At 37.7% G+C, this 22,639-nt stretch overlaps 1 protein-coding gene across 8 annotated transcripts; it reads left to right on the plus strand.

Annotated features, from left to right (window-relative positions):
- The first annotated feature begins 734 nt into the window (after nt 1-734).
- On the plus strand, nt 735-19,048 carry LOC131320718 (polycomb group protein EMBRYONIC FLOWER 2). Of its 8 annotated transcripts, none has more exons than XM_058351522.1 (22): nt 735-870; nt 1,106-1,215; nt 2,794-2,962; nt 3,317-3,372; nt 4,208-4,322; nt 4,408-4,561; nt 4,634-4,702; nt 6,202-6,344; nt 9,247-9,309; nt 9,467-9,585; nt 11,239-11,303; nt 11,436-11,488; nt 11,601-11,654; nt 11,741-11,800; nt 12,338-12,384; nt 12,505-12,626; nt 13,550-13,736; nt 14,755-14,803; nt 15,289-15,372; nt 16,541-16,620; nt 16,953-17,042; nt 18,643-19,048. In XM_058351522.1, the coding sequence occupies exons 2-22, from the start codon at nt 1,181-1,183 to the stop codon at nt 18,764-18,766; spliced, it is 1,938 nt and encodes a 645-aa protein (XP_058207505.1). In that variant the 5' UTR covers nt 735-870; nt 1,106-1,180; the 3' UTR covers nt 18,767-19,048. The 8 variants fall into 8 exon arrangements, with proteins under 8 accessions (XP_058207505.1, XP_058207511.1, XP_058207507.1 ...); XM_058351528.1 differs by having other exon boundaries at nt 13,631-13,736; XM_058351524.1 differs by having other exon boundaries at nt 9,482-9,585.
- Nucleotides 19,049-22,639: the final 3,591 nt, after the last annotated feature.

Raw genomic sequence — 22,639 nt, forward strand, 5'->3', positions numbered from 1 at the left:
ACGGTAAGTCTACTGGTACAGATTTTCTGAACAGATTTTGAGTACAGATTTTTTATGGGGTCCACTACGGATCTCACACAAATGATCCGAGCTGTTCATTAAATGTAAAACAGTTTTTCAAGGGCCCCCGCAAAAAATCAATTCAATCCGATACTTATAGATACTCGATCCAATCAACTAACTTTTGATTTCGATTCCCGAATAATAAAACATTATATGATTGGATCGAGCATCTATAAGTATCGGATTGAACTAATTTTTCACGACGGCCATTGAAAAATTGTTTTACATTTAATAAACGGTTCGGATCATTTATGTGGGACCTGTAGTGGGCCCCACAAAAATCTGTACTCAAAATCTGTACAGAAAATTTGTACCAGTAGACTTACTGTTTGACATAATAACTAAGTCGGTTTTTTTTTGTTGTTATTCAAATATTTTTTTTGGCATTATTAGTTTTGTGGATTATTTGTTCTTTTCAAGAAAATAATAAAAAATAAAAAATAAAAAAATATGATCGAAGCTAAAAATTAATATATAAATAAATACAAAAGTAATTCAAAATTACAGAAATTTTTGAAAATTTTGATCATGATTTTTTTGAATAAAGATAAAAAAGAATAATGCGGGATTATTAGCCAAAACGGGTCAGTTGTTCTTTTTGTTTTGGGGGTAAAACTGCTATGTTAAAATAGTTGAAGGTTGAAATTGGTAAACCCGAAAATACATATTACGGAGTACTATATTGTGTCAGGCTGTCGACTGTCAGCCCTAACATACTAATCGATCAGAATCAAAATCTTATTCCAAAATCTAACAAGGTTCAGCTCCCCCGGCGACGATCCTCAAGGCCAGCGACGATGACAACAGGTACCTCTCTCTCTCTCTCTCTCTCTCTCTTCCCCCTCCCTCCCCGGCTATTTCTGTCTCTTACTTTTGGGTGTAGCCGTGTAGCAAATAAAATTGATAAATTTTTAGGGCCAGCCCTTGAACACGAATTTCCGTCAACTTGGAAGAAGGTTTCAAATTCCGATGCTGTTTCATTTTTTTTTTGGTTATTTTTCGTTGGTAATTGAAGTTATTCCCTGTTGACCGCTTCTTTCAGGTTTGGCAGCTACTAGTTACGGTCTTTTGAAGTGGAGATAGCCATGAATTTTCAATTTATCATTGTCTAACCAGAATGCCGGGCATACCCTTAGTTGCTCGTGAAACCACGTACGTTCTCCTTTGTTCTAACTTGTTTACGTTCCTAGCAATGTTTTTAAACTGGGCCGGTGAGCGAACCGGAGAAGGGACTGGGCAGACGGGTCTCCGGTTGAACCGGAATTGATCCGTGACGGTCATGTATACAATTATAACCTATGTAGCAAGGACACTTTGTTGGAGGTTACGTACGTTAGACACTTCTTGGACACCGCTATCCTCCGGATGCGACACTTAAATTCAAAGTGCCCCCTTTTTTTCTCACCGTTTTTTGTTTGGACTCCCCAGGCAAACTTTAAAAAAATGCTACAGACAATCAATTAACAAGTCGGGGGTGATAAACGAAATAGAAGGATCTAATGAAAACTTACGGAAGTCTTATTTTTTGCGTGACAATGATGGTTTATTGGTTAGAAAGACACACATGAGGAAATGGTTTTTCTTGAAATACTTTTGTGAATGACATAATGATGAATATAATTTAAGGTATACGTGGTGGTTGCATATTACAATTCAGCCTTCTTTTTTAGTTTCTATTCGAAAAGTAAAATACATATATAATGTGTTGTGCCCTCCAATTTTTTGAAACTTATGTGTCGGTGTCATGCCCCGTGTCGGTGCTACATAAGTTTTTTTATTGTTTAGTATTAAGTTTATTGAAAAGGCATCAAGGGGAATTTTTTAATTATAAACATGGGTGCTTCATAGATTATAACTTTTTGTATATTTAAGTATGTATATTGAATATAAACATACCTACACATCATTCTAATTTTTTTCCCACATCGTAGCTCTCATAGTGTATTTTAATAATATTATGCAGCATAAGTTAAGTTCTGTAAAATCTACAGTTCTTTGCAATTTTTCTCTATAGAGAGTTGCAATGAGCATTTAAATTATCCTAATAATCCAGTGGGTAGAATCTTGGACAAGTGTATTACTGATAAGTCTGATATAGTTCAAAGTTTCAAAATGTAATTGTAATATGTATGGCTGCACTTTGAAGAAGGGAAAAACTCAGTGGAAGATGCTGATGCATCTTCTTAATTATTTGTGACTTAGTATCACTTCGGGTGAGAGGAAAAATAGAAGTTTCATCATCTGTTATAAACACACCCCTAGACTTCTTCTGAATCCATGGAAGAGCCACGAGCCATTAGCTCCGCACACTATTATGTCTTTAGTGGGCCAGTTCATTGGAACCGTAGTTGTTCAGCCGTTTCACTGGTTGAACTGCATTTTGAAACCTAAAGGCTCTGGTTGACGAGCCAACCAGTTGGACCTGCTGGTCCAGTCCGGTTTTTGAAACATTGTTTCCTAGTATCGCCGAAGTGAGTTAATAATCCACTTGTGAAGGTTTTGCACTCGGAGTGGTTCTTCAACTATTTTTGTGTTTGAAATGACAATTTGTTGCATCTTATGGAATTCGGTATAGAGTAAATCATTTCAGAAGAAAGATTTCTTAAATGTTCATGGGAAAAGAAAGATAATTTCCCGTGTTTGTGTAAGATATGACAGCGTTATTGTTACTTGCATTATATGGATTGCTGTAAGCATAGAACACTTCATTTATTCCAGTTCATGGAACAGGAATTCTCTTTGCAATTGCAGTTACTCTAGAAGTGCAGATCAGATGTGCCGCCAAGAATCTCGTGTCCATTTGTCTGCGGAGGAGGAAATCGCAGCTGAGGAGAGCCTTTCAATATACTGCAAGCCTGTTGAACTTTACAACATTCTTCAACGGCGTGCTATTAGGAGTGTAATGTGCTTCACCAGCTAAACTTCCTCTCTTTTTTGGTGTTGTTGATTTGATACGGTTGCTCTGGTGAATTTTCCCACTAGCTATGGTCATCTTGTTGGTGCTTGGCACTTGTCTGGTGTACAAGAGTGTTTTGTATCCCATAATTGTGTGCAGAGGTTGGAGGTGATGGAGGCCTTCACAATTTAAGCTACTACAATGTCTGGGCACACAAATTTCGTTCATCTTATCCTTAGTTGCTGGGCTGCATTTTCCTTTCAATTACTTCATTCTTGATGGAGCATTAGATAGATCTTTCATCTATTTTTTTTCTCTGTATTTAACGGTTCTGACTGAATGTACATTATTATGCAGCCATCATTTCTTCAAAGATGCCTGCAGTACAAAATACAAGCAAAGCATAAAAAAAGGTTAAAGTTCTTAAACCTTATATGACACTATTACTGATAACAATTATCCCAGATTGTCGAACATCATATCTCCAAACATACGACACCTTCTGTATGAAAAACAAATTGATTGTCGACTTATAGTAGTTGTGAGAAAGTGCAACCCATCTAGTAGTTTATTGTCCATAGATTCACATACGGTGCAACTTGGTTCATTTGCAACCTTCTTAGGACTAGGAGGTATTACCTAACAAGAATACGTGAATATATTGATAGGTAAATGTTTAGCACATGTTAAAGAACTATTGGGAGTTGAAGCAAATAATTGAATTTTTTACATCGAAGGTGAGTGTCATTAGTCAAAATTGTAAACATAACAGATAAATTGTTGGTTGATGCGACATTCAACAAACCAAACTGAGCTTTAGATACCAATCAGTTGGGGTTGGCTAAATGAATCAGTTTTCTGCGTTGATGTTGGATTCATGTCATAAAGGATCTAACGGGGTCTTTTACGTTCTGGCTACCTACCACGCAACCCTCCTCCTTTATCCAAGCTTGGGTTTGGCTGTGTATTAGATATGACTCAAAGCATGTCACAAGCGGAGTTATAGGAGTTATAGTACGATAATTAAGTATCTTGTTCTTTCAGAAAACATGCTATTAGGGCTTTGAAGGACTTTTATAAGGTCCTTAGGTAAAGGACAGAGGTCTTCTAAAACATGCTTATTGTGATGATTTTAATTTCGAAGATACAAGTCGCGTCGTTTAGCATCATATATGAGTCTACGACATGATTTGGATCTTTTTACACTATTTTAGGATACTAATTGGTTTATTTTCTTTAAAATTGTAGGATTCAAATGACAATTTCATTGTCAGGAACTCCGAATTATGGGATGCCAGCACAAAGTCTTTTCCCTTTGTATATAATTTTGGCAAGGCCAGTTTCTAATGTTGCAGTAGCAGAGGTAGTAATGCCTTCTAGCTAAGTCAATCTTTTCCTTCAGTTACTCAAGTTAATGTTCTGCTTCCCCTGATGTCACTTGGGGACAGTATTCTGCAGTATACCGCTTCAGTCGGGCATGTTTGTTGACCAATGGAGCTGAGGGGATAAACCGAGCTCAAGCAAATTTTATTCTTCCCGAGATTAATAAGCTGGGAGCAGAGGTCAAGTCTAGCTCTCTTGCCATCTTGTTTGTCAGCTGCGGTATGCCGGGATTTTTATTGTTTTTATCAGTTTGCTGTCTCCTGCAATATTTACTGTTATATATTTTTGCAGCTGAAGTCACAAATTCTGGTTGTGCTATTGATTCAGACAAGAACCATATTGGCATGACATCTTTTCCATGTAAGATGTGCCTTAGATGTAAACCATCTTTGCTTCATTCGTCTGTCGTGGCTCTTAATAATTGGCCCGTTAATTTGGGCTGCAACTATGGGGTTTAAGATATAAGCATTGGTTTTTCCCCTTTTTTGTATCTGTGTACTTTTTTGGTCTGGCCCCCACTCTCTGGTAAGGAAAGAAACTCTTACATCTCATTATGAAGAATCTGGTTTAATGGCTAAGAATTTGGTAGATGGTGGATTAAGGCTTGGCTCTGTATCCAACAGTGTTCTAAAATAAGGAATTAATTGGTGATTAATCTCTGGCGGGGCCTATCCGATTAGGTCCGACTAACGATTAATCGCCAATTACTAATTAATATGCACCGATTAATCCTATTAATCGCTCGAAGGTGGTTGACTGCCTGACTAGCGCCTATTGACTTTTAGAACATTGGTATCCAATGGTTGAAGTCCTAGGCGCCTCACCTTATGCCAACCAAACTCTGGAGTTCTGGACGATCAGGATACAATGTGTAAACAAACCAAGTATCAAACTATCCTTAATCCTGTCAACATACCAATCACGCAAACACAGTACATAGATTTGTCTTTAGATGGATTTCATAGCATAAGCTCGTAACATTGTTGTGTAATAGCGTCATCTATGCAATGCTAGCTTGTTTAGTTTGAATGTTGCCATCGTTTCCTCTAGCGCTGGTGAATAGCTAATCTTTGACATCAGTTAACGTTAAAGGAAAGGAAGACCTTGGGATTCACACCTGAAGAGAGTATAGGTGTCCACATCAATAGGGTAGTTAACTTCTCTAGATCGAAACCAATGATTCTAGTACAATCAACCTATCTATAGGTCAACACTTAAATATTGTAATTACCATAAAGGACGAGTACATGAATAAATTAAACTACTAGATTTAATGGGAATTCTTAACTAAATGAGAATTACATTAGCATAATATCCTTCAGGATCAAACACAAATGGCTTCCTTTTCCTGTCACTGTCCTTGAACAAACACAGTTTAATGGGCTTGAATATTGAGCAGTTGAGCTTCTTATTTATTTATTTATTTTTATAAGTATATTGAGCAGTTGAGCTTCACCATTTATTTTCTCCTAGTGAAAACATGTAACCAAAAGGAGGAAACATAGAGGTCCCCTTGTACTTATGCCTTTTCATTGAATAGTTTTGTTTCACCTCCTAGGTGTTGAAGTTGACATGGCCTGTTAACATTATGGTTGATTTGGATAATGCAGTGAGCCGTACGTAAAGGCTAAAAGTTAGTAATTATAGATAGTAGGAAATGAGCTACTTTTATATTCCTTTACCTTCATCTTTCTCTATTGGCAGCCATGCCTTTTGTATTATTCAATTATCTCATCTTTTCCTGTTGGCTGTAACTTCACCTCTTAGTTCGGCGTATTCTTGCTTTGTGAGCTTGTAGTTCACCTTTTCTTTACATGAACCTGTTTTTCGCCACCTCATTGGGCCCTATTTGTGTGCAGCAGCAAATTTTGAAGGATTGTGTTTATTGGGCAAGATGCCGATGGAATTACTATATTTGTCCTGGGAGAAGTCTCCAAACTTGAAGTTAGGGGAGAGAGCTGAGATTATGTCAAATTTTGACATGCACTCTTGTTTTGTGAAGGTATGCCCTCTTTTTAAAACTTTGCACACATCGCATCACTAGGAATGCTGCCATTGTGTAAGGGGACATTAGTGCATAACATAAGGAGGCATTATCCTCTCCACTGTTAAGCGAAAGAAACATGGGTCATTTGTTCGGTTATGGGTTTGGAAAAATTTTGGGTTTGGTTTTTGGGTAATGAGTGAGGAGAGAAAATATGGTAATAATTGGGAATAGGGGTTATGAGTGGAGAGAAATGAGATTAATGATTGGATATAGGGGTAATGAGTGGAGAGAGAAATGAAAGTAATTATTGAAAATATAGGTAATGAGTGGATTTGGGTTTGGAATTTTTTTTTCAAACCCACAACCGAACAAGGGCTTGATATCAGAAATCTGGTTTCATGCTTTTTTTGCTATTCTCATTTTATAGTTGTATTATTGCTTTTGAAGCCAGTAAAGTAGTGTTTGCCCTGTAGGTGAAAAAATATTAGTACCAACTCCAATTCCGGCAAACATGACTGCTGAGTTAATAAAGCCCAAAGAGCTTGGTTTTCATATTTACTAGAATGTGTGACTCATGCTGTTTGCCCAGTTAGCAATGGTTTGACCAGTTCTTTCTTGTGCGAAGAAGGAGATCTTTGAATTCCTTCTTATGCGAAGGAGGAGTTTTTACTTGGGAATTGTGAGACTCATTCTGTTGCCTCAGCTATCCAAGAACACCCTGGTGACCACGGGCGGAGGTATGTAGGGGCCCGGGGGGGCCTGGCTCTCCGGGCGTCCGAATTTTAAAATTTTTATTTTATATATACTTGATTTTAAATATTATTGATAATTATTTGTGTATAGTTACTTATAATCTTAATAATTTTGCTTCGATTTATAAAAAATTGGTTATTTTACATTCTCATTTCTCAATTTCTTTCATAAATAAAAAATAAGCACATGATAGTTGAAATAGCCTAAAGAATCAATTCAATGTACAAATGTAATGAACTGAAAAGCAAAAATCTTATGATATAATAATTATACGTTCCGATAAAAAATATATGTCTATTAAGCCGGCCCCCCCGGTAACAAAATCCTTTCTCCGCCACTGCTGGTGACATGAGGTGATAGGCCTGTGCCCTGGCTGTTAGGCTAGTGCTGACTAGCTACTCAGTCCGTCCCTTTTGCTAGTCCATTTTAGTAGTTCCAACTTTCTAAGGGTGCATGCGTTAAATGCTGCATTCATCCAATTCCACTGGCTTGGTAGCAGAAATATCCGGAAAATTGGAAGGCTTGACTGTCCAACAGGATTGGGGCAGCCTAAGTAGTTTTCATTTGGTGTAGTTTCATCATGCATATTCTCAGTTACACGAGATCTTTCTTCTCTGAAGACATCATATGCTTCCTTGTATACAACAAGCACATGAAAATATATACATATATCTCGATTGAAGTACTTCTGTTACCATTATATCTCGATTGAAAGACTTCTGTTACCATTATTGTCATCTGATTTGATTAAGAGAATGTAAATTGCATTGTGTTGTAGTTTTAGTGATTGGATCAAAATTCTGTTGAGTTTATACGTTACTTGAATTTAACGAATGCATAATGGAGTCAATATTATAGGGCAAGTCACATGTTCTTTTTGACAGTTATTTTCTGTTCTTGAAAGAAGACAATGCGGGAACACAGAAATTGTGTTTGGAAAAACTTCTCCCCGATGCTGTTTTAGAAAGAGCTGTTCTCTAAGTTCTTAAGGAAACTGGATCCATTAAAAGATTGTCTTTCCAAACTTTGGGATGAAAATCAAATTTTGATAAATGAAATTGACACCAGTTAGTAAGGCCGTTCTCAGGTAGTGAAGTTAAAATCTATTAGCTGAAGTTGAGGCAATTGTGGGTCTTCTAAGTACATTTGTTGTCAATTTTCTTTCAGAAGGTTGTATGACTTGAATTATGTTCTTAGCATAACATCTAGGGATACATAATGCAAATATGCTTCCTGAACTGTTCTTTCTGACAGTATCAGGGTTACCAACTTACCACAATTCGCTATAGGGGTTACAAACTGCGATCAAGATCGAACAATTTCAATCAGGGGACAGGAATCGGTAGCAAACTGAAATAGAGATTCTGGCGATCTGATTATGAAAATGGCACATAGATGATAAGTAGATTGTCATATTATAAAAAGGACATCATAAGTTTATCCCATTACTGATTTGATAAGTACATCATATATAGATGCGACTAGCTATGTAGCACGGACACGGGACATGGCAATTCTAAAAAAATGGGGATATGGACACGGCGGGGGACACGCCATGTGTATAAATAAATAAAAAATAAATATATGTACATATATATATAAAAAAAATTATGAACCATTGTATATGAATAATTTCAAAATTGTATTAATTTTTTTCAAAGGCATAATTACAGTTTGACCCAAATGTTTTGAATAATTTCATATTAACCCCCCAAGATTTAAAAAATATTACATTTTGACCCCAGCCGTGTCCCCGGCGTGTCCCTGCCGCGTCCCCTATCAAAAAATAATAAAAATTATTGGACTACATGTCCCCGTGTCCAATACGTGGACATGGCACCCTTTTGGAGTGTTGGTGCCACATAGGCTACTAGTACTAAACTAATCTGAAAAATTGGTCTGCTTTCGGAACAAACTAATTTGTTCCGAACAAATGATCCAAAGAAACCTACCCCCACCTTACCGTGTTACAAAGGGTACGATGTACCACGATCGCGGTCTGTGATCTGGGTAACCTTGGTCTATATCAATCCTATAGCAGAGCAGAAAACCTATTTTCCCCCTAGTGTTTGACCTTTGGTTGTACAGGATGCTTGTCATTTCTCTCATTGTTTTTATCCATTACTTTCTACTCATCGTTGCGAGTTTGTGTTTCCTTTTGCAGTTGAGTTGTACGGATGAGGAGAAATATATTGCATTCCAAACGCCCCACAGTTTCGGAACTGCGGTTTGTTCTATTCTTAATCTTTGACTAATTGTGCTTTGATACTTTTTTTGGAGAAGTAAATTTTTTATATTTGAACTCTGGGTAACCATTGTCGTATTGTTCATTAGTGTTGTCTTTTTAAAAAAAATATATATTTATAATGTTTGGGTTTCAATAGAATACTCCACAGCAGTTGGAAGTCATCATCTCTGCAGAGGAGATTGGGGCTAAAGAAAAGTCTCCATATAATTCATACTCATACAATGACATGCCTACCTCGTTGTCCCATATTATGCGGTTGGTCTCTTCTCCTGCATTTGATTGTTCCTTTTGGTTTTCAATTTTCAACCTGTAGTTTATATCTTCATTAGTTGCTTTGAAACTGTTTATATTGTTATTTTCTTGACTACAAGTATATGACGTTATTCCTAAAGCAGAGACTATAGCAACAACTTTTCAATAATGTTCATCGCTGTCTATAGTTGAATTGCTTTTAATGCTATAGCCTATATGCATGGGAAGTGAATAATTTGGATTAGTGGATGGGAACGTCTCATATAACTTTGGTGCATTCTTGCTTCTCTGGTTAACAAGGGTTGAATTGATCAGATATGCTTTACTTCTATCGGCAAAAGGTGTACTCAGGAGTTCTTCTGTGCCTTCATCAATTGGATTATTGCTTGATGGACTGCTTGCTTGATTTAGTTGTTTATTGATTGCTACTGAACTAGGGGCATTTATCTTCCAATGTATTTCCACTTATTTGAGGTAAAACCCTATGGTTTAAGAGGTAAAACCCTATGGTTTAAGGAAAAAGATGGACATCTAACGTAGTGTCCCACATTGGGAACTTAGAGGAAAGTTACATGGTATACAAGGAAAGGCCCACCAGCTACTATTAACTCGAGGTTAACCTTTTGAGTTATGTGGTTAGGCTTAGGGTTAAGCACGTAGCTGTTGTGGGTCGCAGGTGGTATCAAGACTTACACCAATCGTAAGAGTGGGGCGGGTCCCGCAGGGAGATGTGCTTGGGTGGGCCCGATAAGTGAGGAGCTTGAGGTACTTGTCGTGCTTGGGCGGGTCCCTCATGAGACGAGCTTGACGTGCTTAAGCGGGTACTTGTCCTACATCGCTAGGTGAGTGGAAGTTGCTGGACCATGTGGTGCAATGGGGACGTTGTAGCCAAGGTGGGGAGATTGTAATGTCCCACATCGGGAACTTTGAGGAAAGTTATGTGGTATATAAGGAAAGACCCACCAGTTATTATTAACTCGAGGTTAACCTTTTGAGCCACGTGGCTAGGCTAAGGGTTAAACAGGTCAACTGGTGCGGGTTGTTACATCTAAACTAAGCTAACAGCCTTAGTTCCCTTCAATAATATCTTTTGGGTTTTGAAGTACTTCTAGTGTTTTTTCCTGAGATTTTTCATTTCGGGGCCTCCTAAAACAACATTGTAGTGGGAACACGATCTACAATAAGTTTTACATTAGGTGGAGAATCCAACTTTGCAATTTTTTAAGAGGTACATGATGAAGCTGTGGTGACTCTTTTAGTGCTTATTGTTTTCTTCCTTTTTTTTTTGAGCGGCAAAAAATTTCATTCATTAGTATCTTCTTTTTGAAGGTTTTTAAGGTATCGGCATCAGGATCAGGCCCTGAAGTTAAGTAAAAGAGTGTTTTTTGATTTCTTGTTAATATTTAGAAGTTAAAACTCATGGCAGTCCTCAAATCTCCATACTGAAGTGGATTTTCTTACTTTATTTTCATTTGATGTGCTGCTGCTGCTACATTTTTTTTTTTGATCATCAAAAATGCCATACAGGCACTTTTTCTTTCTTGTTCCACACTTTGTCTGCTATATGAACTATACTTATTTTTGTTCTATTTAGTATTTTCTTCTTTTTAAACATTGTTTACGAATTTCTGATTTTGGCTGCTTGTATTTGTCTAGGTTGAGAACTGGAAATGTCATTTTCAACTACAGATACTACAATAATAAGTTGCAGAGGACTGAAGGTATTGTCTATTTTTTGTTTGGTAAATGTTTGGATTTGTTTCTTTATTTTAAGCTTTTTTTGTAGTACAGAAACTGTTGTACTTAGGACTCGAGTTCCTGTTGGTCATCTGATGTATTTTCCGAATATGTAGTGACAGAAGACTTCTCCTGCCCATTCTGCTTGGTAAAATGTGCTAGCTTTAAGGTAAAACAGATGCTGGTTTTCATTTTCGTTTTCTACTCTTTTGAATGAAACTAAACGAATATTATCTGCTTTTAGGAGTTCATTCTAACATTTTCCTTCAACTTCTACATAGGGTCTGAGATTTCACTTGTCCTCTTCGCATGATCTCTTCAATTTTGAGTTTTGGGTTAGTAGACTTCAGTAATCGGAAATGGCATTTGAGTATTTGACTTTCAAACCATTACAACTATCACCATTCATTTTCTGTTGTAGGTCACCGAAGAGTATCAAGCTGTAAATGTATCTGTAAAAACAGAGATATGGAAACCTGAGGTTAGATACTATTTCCTGTGAAATACCTTCCCAAGATTGATGATAGTTACGTGATCAACTGGTGACATCTACATACTTGTTTAAATGCATAAATCATGAAGACCTGCGTGTGGACATAGGTTTCTTTTCAAACCGTTGTTCCTTCTAGAGTTAGTATTTTCTTGATGGAAAGTTACGCAGGTGAAAACCCGCAGTTGCACCGTCATACAGCACTTCCTGTGGAAATCTCTCTTTCAAGAACTTGGGTCAAAGAGGGAGTGGTGCTGCCTCCGTTGGTTTTTTTGGGGGGAAGATCCCCATTTTTTTTACAGCTTGACGGGGCAGCTCAACCCTGAAAGATAGATTTTTGGGAAGTGTAGTAGGGGATGGTGACTACAATTTTTCCTTCTCTTTTCTTTCTTACTACTTTGATACCTCAACTACCCGGCCTTAATTTGTTGACAAAGTTAGGGAAGATATCAGACAAATTTCCTGTGGAGATATGAACTAGGAAGGCATTCCTACCCGTTAATCGTTGTTTCCATTTTGTCTACTCAGGTTGTTGCAGACGGTGTCGATCCTAAGCAACAAACCTTCGTCCATTGGTAAGTTCTAGGAATGTCAGTTTAGGTTGCTTAGGTGTAGAATTGTTAAGTTGCTTGGTTACTGGTTTTATTTCTATGGATGCCAATGACTTAAATTTGGTGAGCACAATGGATGTACAGTTCAAAGCCACTGAGACGCAGGAAACCCAAAAACATATTTCAAAAGGCAAAGCATGTGCGTCCACTGGTCCTGGACTCAAACTTTCCTGCAGCAATCAATGAGCTACGAAGCAATACTGATGGTACATGTGCTTTCTTGTGGCTATGTAGTTATTTTTGTTTACTGACAAGCTTTGAACAATTTTCTCCTAAACTGGAGAATGGTTTCTTGAGTATACGTCACATGATGAACAAGTTGTTCATTTGTGTCGCCGTGGACACGTCTAAGTAGTTGTAACTTGTAGTAAATTATTAATTTTCTTTCCCAAATTTACATTTAAATATTCCCATTGCATAGGTCATGCTCACTCGATTTTGATTTGTTTTGTATAGAACTGCCCCCCTTGCGGTGACAAATATGTATGACGTGTTTCATATTCTTACAGTCACGATGCCGATCCTCAAGCTATGTTAAATAAATTCATTTATAAGAGTCGTGGACTCGTGTGTGGATAAACGTCTAAGTATCGGATTCATCTAATTCTCCTATAACCGTTTGCTTGCTGATTTACAAGGTGCTATAGAGTATTTCTTGCATTTTATTGGGGTTTTCTGCGTGGCTGTAAGGTAAACTTGAATGAATTAATATGTTTCTTAAGTGAATTCCAAAACATATGTGGGACGTGTAACTTTATCCGTACTGAGAGATTAAAGTCCAACACAGGTTCTTAATACATTTAGAAGAGTCCACTTAACATGGTCGTAAAAGATAGTGAGAAATGTGACTGCTGTCATGAGCTGGAAACTAATTCTCATCACTTCTGGCAGCTGTTTGGATTCAACAAACCTTTTTCCTCTTCACCTACTCAAAAGAAAAGAATGCGAAACTAGATAATCAATGTGATATAAGTTTATTTCTTGGTGCTCCGTTTGAGTTTGAACAATCAGCCTCATCTCGGATTGTATTTCCTTAATAATAATGGGTTCATTTATTTCCGTACTGGCAAAAAAGAAATTATAATAGTTACTATTTCCAGATCAAACGATTTGTATGATAATTATTTAGGTCCTGCTGAGTACTTGGAACGTGATACATCGAGCCCTAATGCCACTGGGGTTTCAAGTGCTACAGCTCACTCATATGCAGATCCAGAATGTGTCCAATCCCTACCTGGAAGCAACCTTGGACCTCCTGCTATGCTACAATTTGCAAAGACAAGAAAGCTATCTGTTGAACGTTCTGACCCTAGAAAGTATGTTTGTTGGTCTTATTTTTCACTGTCTCTTCTAATTCTTGCACTGATCGTATGCGGAATTCATGCTTAGACCAATTGAAAGTTGAAACTAGTCAATCATAGTCAAAGCATCATATAGGTGGGGTTAGTGACTGTCACCTTCACTAAACTGTGACTCATCTTTGGGCCATAGCTTCTGGGGTAGTGTCTTTGGATCTCTGCAGCTCTTTTGCAGAGCAACAGCCATATCCGCCAGAACCAGCTAGCTTAGATGACTTTTATCATTTGACTTTGGGGGTTTGTTTGGTAGAAGTGAAACGAAAGGAAAATTTTAGAGGTTCTGTTGCCTTTTTTTTTGGTTGACGTAGGTTGGAGGATGAGAGACGTGAAAAAACTGACGGAAGGATTTTTTTCAAAGTTGACATGGTAAAATGTTTTGGTTTTGTCCCTGCTTGCCTTCTTTCTGCTCCTATTAAACATAGCATGAGAGCTTGTTGATCACTATTTTGAAGCCTCCCAAGTCCCAACAGATGGTGCCGTGAACATAGGTTAATGTGATATGTGGAAACGAAAAGTAATTGTATTTTGTCACCCGTACTTTAAATTGCTGGCATGTGCAGAATCTAAATGGGTCTTGCTTAAACCCTTAATTCGTGAGGGCCAATAAAAACCATTTTTTATCAAAGCAAGTATACACACCTACGCATTTGGGTCAGAAAAGTATATCTGAAAATGAGGGCTCGGATGTCTAAGAGTTCTCTAAAATGCTTACTAATACTATTAAGGTGGTGAGTAAGAGTTTTTAGAAGTTTCATCAATTTACATCTGCATCATTTTAGAGGGAGTTAAAGGATTAGTGAATCACATAATCTTTATTAAATTGGCTTTCTAAGGGATTTTATGCCATATGTTGTTTATTTGCCATCTTTTTGTTCTGAATTTTGGTTCAGATGTCAGTTCTGAATCTGCTTGAGGGCAGATACTACACGTTTTACCTTTAGTGGCTGATCTTTTGTTATTCTTTCTTTCGTTTCAGCCGGGCCCTCCTGCAGAAGCGACAGTTCTTTCACTCACATAGAGCACAGGTGACTAGTCACATTTATGCTGATTTATGACTTCGTTTCCTTACGAGCTTTACGATCTCTGCATTCGTTAATTGTACAAAAGCCATTTTTTCTGTTAAAAGTTGCAAGGAAATTGAACTAAACATCGATATCAATAGAATTTTAGAGGTGCAACTTTGTAGGTGCTGACAAAAAGATGATGGACGACATATTTCCTTGACACTTAAATGGGTTTGGATCTACTTGTACTACCATTGACATCTTTTTGTGATTGTTTCTTCTCCATCTCTAAGTTTAGACATGTACGTTGTTCTGTCTCCTCAACTATGTTCATAGGCCTTCCCCTCTTTCTTTTCCATACGCCGGGTGGATCAAATGACTATGATGCACTTGACCATACCATCTCCATCTCCATCGACCATTCTTTTCTCTTATGTAGTTACTTAAAACTAATGCCTTTGGAATCCCATGGATATATCTGATTTTTCCTGCTTTTGTGATTGTAGCCTATGGCATTGGAGCAAGTTTTGTCAGATCGGGACAGTGAGGATGAAGTTGATGACGATGTTGCAGATTTCGAAGATAGAAGGGTATGTTTGGTCATCGTATAACCCTTACTTGCCAGTTACTTCTCTTCTTATTAGCATGGACAACTCAGCGTGTACTTGGCATATCCTGTACTTTAACAGCAAAACTCCAGCTTCTATCAGAAGTGTTAGCCTATTTGTCACATTGGACCAGTGAGACAGCTAATTGGTGTCTTGAAAGTTGCTTTGAAGAAGAGTTATGATTATGGCTTCTTGGTATTCTTTTTGGTGATCTTTTGTTTCTATAGTATTCATCTTCAAGAGCTAATTAGAAAGGATAGCGGTAGTTTATCAAGATTGTATAATTTTTCTTGATTGACGTGCTAGTTGAAGTCATGATGAGGTGGTTTGCTGGAAAGATGCAAACTTAGATTACTATCGGAAGATTAGGCAATTTATTTTCTGTTCCATGCCTTCTCCACCTTCTGGGATCCACAAGGCGCTCCCATCTTAGAGTGCTTTTCAGTACCAATACCCTTATTAGGTCAATCATGATGCGGAAATTGAAAGTTAATATGCTTCTGATACTGATATGGCTTCTCACGACACAGCCCATCATCTTCCAAAATCTGCTAATCCATTGTTCTTGTTGGTCAAGGTGTAATTGCTTGGCATCATGTGGTATGCTAATGTGTAATAATGTGCATGTGTGCTTGTGAATTTGTATTTGGTGTGTCTTCTGTCAGTGTGGTAAAACTTGTTCAATCTGTGGAATGTGCATCTTATTACCTTCGTCAGACAAAATGACAATTTAATCTTTAGCTGTAAAACCATGTCCTATTCCACTGACTACTACTTAATACTTGTCTCCAAGCTGTCCCTGAAGCATGAGGAGTCCCTGGAACTAATTTTTCCCATTTGAATAGAATCAAGGATAGGATAACATCGATGAAGTTAGATTGAACGATTTTTATGAAGAATATTTGAATATTTGATTGGGTGCTTGCAAAGTTTCCCCTTGCCTATTGCTTCTTGAAACATTGCTTGACAGTCTCATTTGGAAAAGGCTTTAAATAACTTCATAGTGGTAGCCCCCAAGTAGAGCATTGGAAAAGGCCCAATTTGACATCCGTATTGTCCTTGTATTGTTGCTTCTATGAGAATATGACATGTGGTTACTCTAATATATGGAGCTTTATGGTTAATGTTGTTGCACGCTGATATGTTGCAGATGCTCGATGATTTTGTGGATGTTACCAAAGATGAGAAGCAAATGATGCATCTCTGGAATTCATTTGTGAGGAAGCAACGGTAATCTTCACTCTCTAGTTCCGCTAGGTTTTTTTTTCCCTCATGGCATCGCTTTCAGTGCCATTGTGCGTATCTGGATATGTGCCACATGATTACATTCTTGACAGCATTGCTCATGCTGTTCACATTTCAAGCCACTTGGCATATGTGGCTGTCTGCTGTCAGAAGCCATCCAAGTATCAAACCCACTTCAGAAAATTGATTGGACCTCAGCTGTAGTTCAAGTTCTGGGATTGAGCAAAATGTCTCCAACAATTTTAATTTAAATTTTTTTTGCTGGTTGAGTTTTTCTGAACTTCATTTTCATTTTCTGTTATTTGACACCATGACAGGGTGCTGGCTGATGGTCATATTCCGTGGGCATGCGAGGCATTTTCAAAATTGCATGGTCAAGACCTTGTCCAGGCACCCGCACTGCTTTGGTAGCTTCTCTCTCCTAATCTCATTTTTATGTTGTGGCAGTGCATGCTTCAACTGTACACTTGGTTATTATACCTTTGCTACTTTCATGTCTGCTTAAAACTGCACATTGTCACATGGTAAATTTGGTATGCTAATCCTCTATTAGGAGCATTACTAGTCTCTAAGCATGAAGTTTCAGATTTGGGAATCTTGCTGCGACATGGGACTCCTGCATTTGTTGCTAATTAGACACACTTGTCTTTGCATCACATGTATCGTTACTGTGCACATTTCCGCTATAAACATTCTCAAGATGTCCTTGCATCATTACATGGTACATTGTGTATTCTATCTGTCCATGAGAAGACCTCATAACAATGGTTGTCCTTTCAAACCGGCAGATTACACAACTTAAACAGCTGTCGTACTTACTAACATGACTTCAATCTGCATGTATCACTGTTTCTAGTAGAATGGAATACTTATAACCGTTAATAGGGTGCTCACTATCACGTTAATCAGCATTTACTCACAATCAAGTTAATCAGCATCTAATTGTCCTCGCTTTGTCTAAATGATGATATCTTCTACCCCCGCTCTTCTTCAACTTAAAGCTGCTCACATATTCAACTTTGCCCTCACCCTTCTGGAATGGAAGTGTTAGTCAGCACTCCTTTGGCTTTCTAGGGTATTCTTTATGGTCTGTACCGTAGACTTGCTGGATTTTGTTCTTGCACATGGCCTCCCATTTCCTTCTTTTTGTCCACACTGTTCATTACATGGGAAGTACCCCCCTGTGTGTGCATGTGCGTGTGGAATGAGTTGGATGTTGAACTTTATTTCTACGAGGACCCTACTCATTCTTTACGCATCCGTGAACTAGGGTATTCTGTGACAAAATCTGCTCAGTCCAACCCTGCATTGGTGACCTAGCGCTATCTCAGTGACTTCAGTGCTTCAAAAAGGAGCCCTCCACCGGCCAAGGTGCCCAGATCATTGAATTACTTCTACCAAAGAACCTCATGGTCAATATTGAGTCATTGACTAATCGGATATCTTAGAGTTGGGCCAGTTGGCTTATATTGGTTCTTAGAGGAATGTTATTTAGGGCAATTGGTGAGTTCCAAATTATGGAATTCCTACAAGTGGCAAGCAATTTTGGCATCCAATTGCATTAAAATTTAGGACGCAAGTAGTACACAGCAGCCTAACCTAAGATTTGTTAGGCAGTTCTTTCACTTCCTATTGCAGAGGAAGGCATCTTTTTTTTTTTCGAATGGTGTAAATTGTAAATTTTCTCCACTGGTCTTTAGGGATTAGATATTATCCTGTTAAACATCAGGCCGATTTTATTGTAGATAATACTGACAGGAATCTAATGCGGGTCATATACAGACCATGTTCGTTTTGGGATTTTGGATTCTCTCTTCGCACGGTCCCCAATAAATTCTCTCTCAATTATTACTCTCATTTCCCTACCCCTCTCTCTCTCTCCACTCATTACCCAAAATCCCAAAACAAACATGGTTGACTCATTATTTTGAGGTCAATAACATTTGTTCTTCCTTGTGCAATCATTGTGCTTCTGACCTTCCTTGCTATGTTTGTGGGCTTGGGCAGGTGTTGGAAACTATTTATGATAAAACTGTGGAATCATGGTTTGCTTGATGCACGGTCAATGAACAATTGTAACATGATACTTGAACATTGCCAAAGCCAAGATGCAGATCTCATGCGAAGCTAAATTTATTTGCATTGGTGAAGGCCATATTTAATTCTAACGGGGATGGGGTTCCCGCTTTAGTTTACTGATGATCCGCCCATCATCACATTTGTATCAATTTATTTTCGGGTGTATTTGTTCAGTTTATTTAACTTTATTTGGGCTGACGTCCATCTTCTTGCAAGTTGCTGTCCTGCACGTATATGCTATTCTATGTACAACAGTACAAGATTCATATGTAACCCATCTTACAGTTTCAAAGAAGAAAAAGAAAGGAAAAAGACTTTCTTTTGTTTTGTTTGATGATATTAGCACAAGTATTTTCCCTGCATCTTTAAAGGGGAGTTAAAATTTTAGTTGATCGTGATCTCCATGTGGTGGTGAACTGATTATACTTCAATTTGTCGCGCAATCTTTGCACCGGAAAAAGAATGCAGTTAGCTACCTATGCTGGTTGGACTATTATGTAGGGCAACCTATAAGTTCATAGGCGGGACTATGTAGGGCAACTTATAAGTTGATTAAAAGGGAAAATTTCAAAATACCCTCTAAACTTTCATCTTAATGTCTAATAGACACCCTGACTTTGCAAAACTTCAAGGAGACATGTCAACTATTGAGGGGTTATTCAAATACCCTCACCGAGGTAGGGGATTTAGTTTGTGCTGTGATAGGGTTTGGTTGTTTGTGAGGATTGGGTTCATGATTTCAATTTTCTGGTGATGATTGGTGTGGGCAAGAACCCATATTTGAATTCGGGTCAATCCAAATTTGAGTTATGGCTTTATGGGTAGTGCATTAAATGGGTTTGCGTTTTGGGTCATGGGTGAGGTCGTTTATAAATCGAGTATGGTTTTTCCAAATCTATGTTGTACGTGGTACCATGTGTCGAAAATAAGGAGCCATTTGTTTGCCTTACCATGTGTTGAAAATACGGAGCCATTTTTTAGACTTAACGGAGCTGTTAGTCAAAATCAGCATAATTCATCAACAAATTGAACCGGGGTAATTGAATAATGCCTAAATAGTCTAGATGTCTAATTGAAATTTACCAAAATTTGGATCTATTAGATACTGAGGTCAAAATTCGGGAGAAATTTTGAAATATCTCAAGTTCTCTCAATGAGGAAAGTAATAGGTGAGGGAAGTCATTAAAAAGAAAATTACACAATATGATAATGTTGATAAGGCTTATTGTACAATCTATGCGATAGTAGTATAGTATAGTTGAGTACCATACTATCACAGTATTGTCTTAAGTGCTAATATTGTGGAGCCCCCGACTCGAATGGAAATTCATCTGGTGCATTCGGGTTCAAGTCCGCAAAATCTTAGGTCCAAGCGAATCATGGCACCTACGAAAATGGATCCTGGGGATGCCCTATCCAATGATGTTGTGCCAAACACAAACACGATGCTTGAGAGTTCTAGTGTGAGGAAGCTCATGGATCAGCGAATCACGGACTTTAGGGACGTGAATTTCGTGGATGGAGGCCATCCTACGGTGTGCTCAACCATTCGTAGGACTAGGTATCTCAAGTCTCTGCGGTTCATGAATAGAATTTCCAGCGATGGAGGTTGTAAAATGGATGACCCAATCAAGCGCAAGGCTTGTAGCTGACACAAAAGGCTTAAAGATATTGGCGCTGGTCAAAATCCTCGTGATTTCATCTCATCTACAAGCCCTAAGCGCAAACGCTCCCACACCATTGAGGATAGTTGGAACGATCCTCATGTGTTTCTTGCACCACAACGTCGCGTGGTTCACTAGTATCCTTTTTGAGCTCGTTATTATGAATTAGTTGTTTTGCAGGTACTAGAGGTATTTTTCTTCAATTTGTGCTCATTTAGTTGCTTTTGTAATTTTGTTGGAGGTAGGTTTTCCTTACTTTTGTTTTGCGCTGGCTATATCCGGTTCGTTTGTTTTGTATTTTATCACTATTATCAATGAATTTCTTCTTTTTCCATTAAAAAAAAAAAGTACTGATAAGTTAGTGGAGCCAACTAAACAATTGATAAGCTAGTGGAGCCAGCTAAACATTGTTCCTAGAGTGGCCTAGCCGGGCTCGTGTTTCTATTCATGGATAGGCACGGGCTGGGTCTTAATTAAGGAGTCCAACTTATGTTAGTGAATTGCAAATGTTCCCCTCGAAACAATCACAAACTCCAAAGAGATCACTGAGATACGTTCTTTCCTTCATTTGGCACACTACTCCGAGGGAGCTTCGTTTTGGACATCTTGATTTGAGTTATCGAGTAGCTTGATTTTTCCATCTATTCGTTAAATGCACAAAAGATCTCCTATTCCATAATAAGAGCTTAACCGGCTTTGATACGATCAACTGCTAGTTTGACACGTTGATACCCTGACTCCCGTGCAAATGTACAATATAAAGCTTATCAATCTTTCATAACCCTAGTAATTCACCACTTGCAACTGCCGCATCGAAAACTTTACCACGCCTCTGCGTTGTCACCTTTGAGTTCGAGTAGCTTGATTTTCCATCTATTCTTTAAATGCATACAAGATCTCCTATTCCACGCATGATAAGAGCTTAACCGGGTTGGTATCAACTGTTAGTTGGACACGTTGATACCCTAACTCAGGTGCAAATGTACGATCGATATAAAGCTTCTCAATCTTTCGTAACCCTAGTAATTTATCACTCGCAACTTCCGCATCAAAACTTTTACCGCGCCTCTGCTTTGTCACCTTTAATACCCGTTTAAGCTAGCTTTTACCAAATCTACTCGATCGATTGAACAATCTCACTGAAGCGAATATAGAAAGCAACGGCAAAACTATGGCCCTCCTAAATTTCAGAGTGAGAGAAGGTATGCCTCAATTTATTTTCAATTTTACATTTAAAAGAACAAAATATGCAGCAAATCCGAAAAAAGAATCAATCGACGATAGCGCGCTTTTGACATCTTCTTTCCAAAAACTGCAGACGAATACAAGAATCTAAATCCTATATCGATCGTTCTGCCCGTCTTTGATAATTCGAAAGAATTGATCAAAAGGAGTATTTCTGCCTTCAATTCATTTGTTGAAATAGGAGATTGCCATGCATTCTTTGAATAATTATGAAAGAATATTATATCGATCTAGATCCTATAAATTAAACCATCTTATTTATATATTTTGTTTAATGGTTCTATGCACTTGCTATTTCTAGTATTTATTTTCTTTTTGAACAAGTATAAAACTCTAGTGGTAGAGGAGAGCTCTCTCCCACACACAACATTACCCTAGTTGCATTTCCCCAAAATTTGCTTCTGAAATTTTATAGCTTCCAATTTATTGAAAATGATACTACAAAATACATGGAAACCACCATTGGGCTGATTAAAAAAGTAAAGAATTATGTAGAAAGATTCCTTCAATTGATCATTGCATGGTCCATGCTAATTCACATAACAAGTACATGCAATAAATTATGGTACTATTAGCAATTAATGAGAAAGTAGATAATGACTTCAAATCTATCCAATATCTCATTTTAACTGCTGGAGCTGGTGTTTTTGTTCAGTAGGTAATATTACGGTGAACATAATTGCGTGCAAAAATTAGAAAAATAAATCACCATTCAAAAGAAAAATATAAACCCCCGTATTCTCTTAGCATTAGTCTCAAGTCCTATTTGTAATGTCTAAAATATCAACTTCCTTTTAATTTTTTTTTTCTGTTTTCAGTGGACTTTACTCTTCTTTTAACCACCTTTTCCGATTCCTCTCTAGGAGAAGAGTAAGGAAAATAAAAGATCACAAATCGTATTTTTAAAAGATTCTAAAAAAAAATGCAGTTCAAAAAATGCTTGAATTTTTTTTTTGTCCTCGGGCACCTTTCTCGATATTTTTTTTTACAGAGTTTTCCCGCACAAAAATAGTGGG

This window comes from Rhododendron vialii, chromosome 3a, assembly GCF_030253575.1.
Source record: "Rhododendron vialii isolate Sample 1 chromosome 3a, ASM3025357v1".
Taxonomy (NCBI): domain Eukaryota; kingdom Viridiplantae; phylum Streptophyta; class Magnoliopsida; order Ericales; family Ericaceae; genus Rhododendron; species Rhododendron vialii.

Bases quoted from the DNA above. Each gene is read 5' to 3' on its own strand.
- LOC131320718 (XM_058351522.1), top strand. From the start codon at position 1,181: ATGCCGGGCATACCCTTAGTTGCTCGTGAAACCAC. The intron at 9,310-9,466 runs GTTTGTTCTATT...GGGTTTCAATAG, and splicing joins CCCACAGTTTCGGAACTGCG to AATACTCCACAGCAGTTGGA. The intron at 17,043-18,642 runs GTAGCTTCTCTC...GGGCTTGGGCAG, and splicing joins CAGGCACCCGCACTGCTTTG to GTGTTGGAAACTATTTATGA.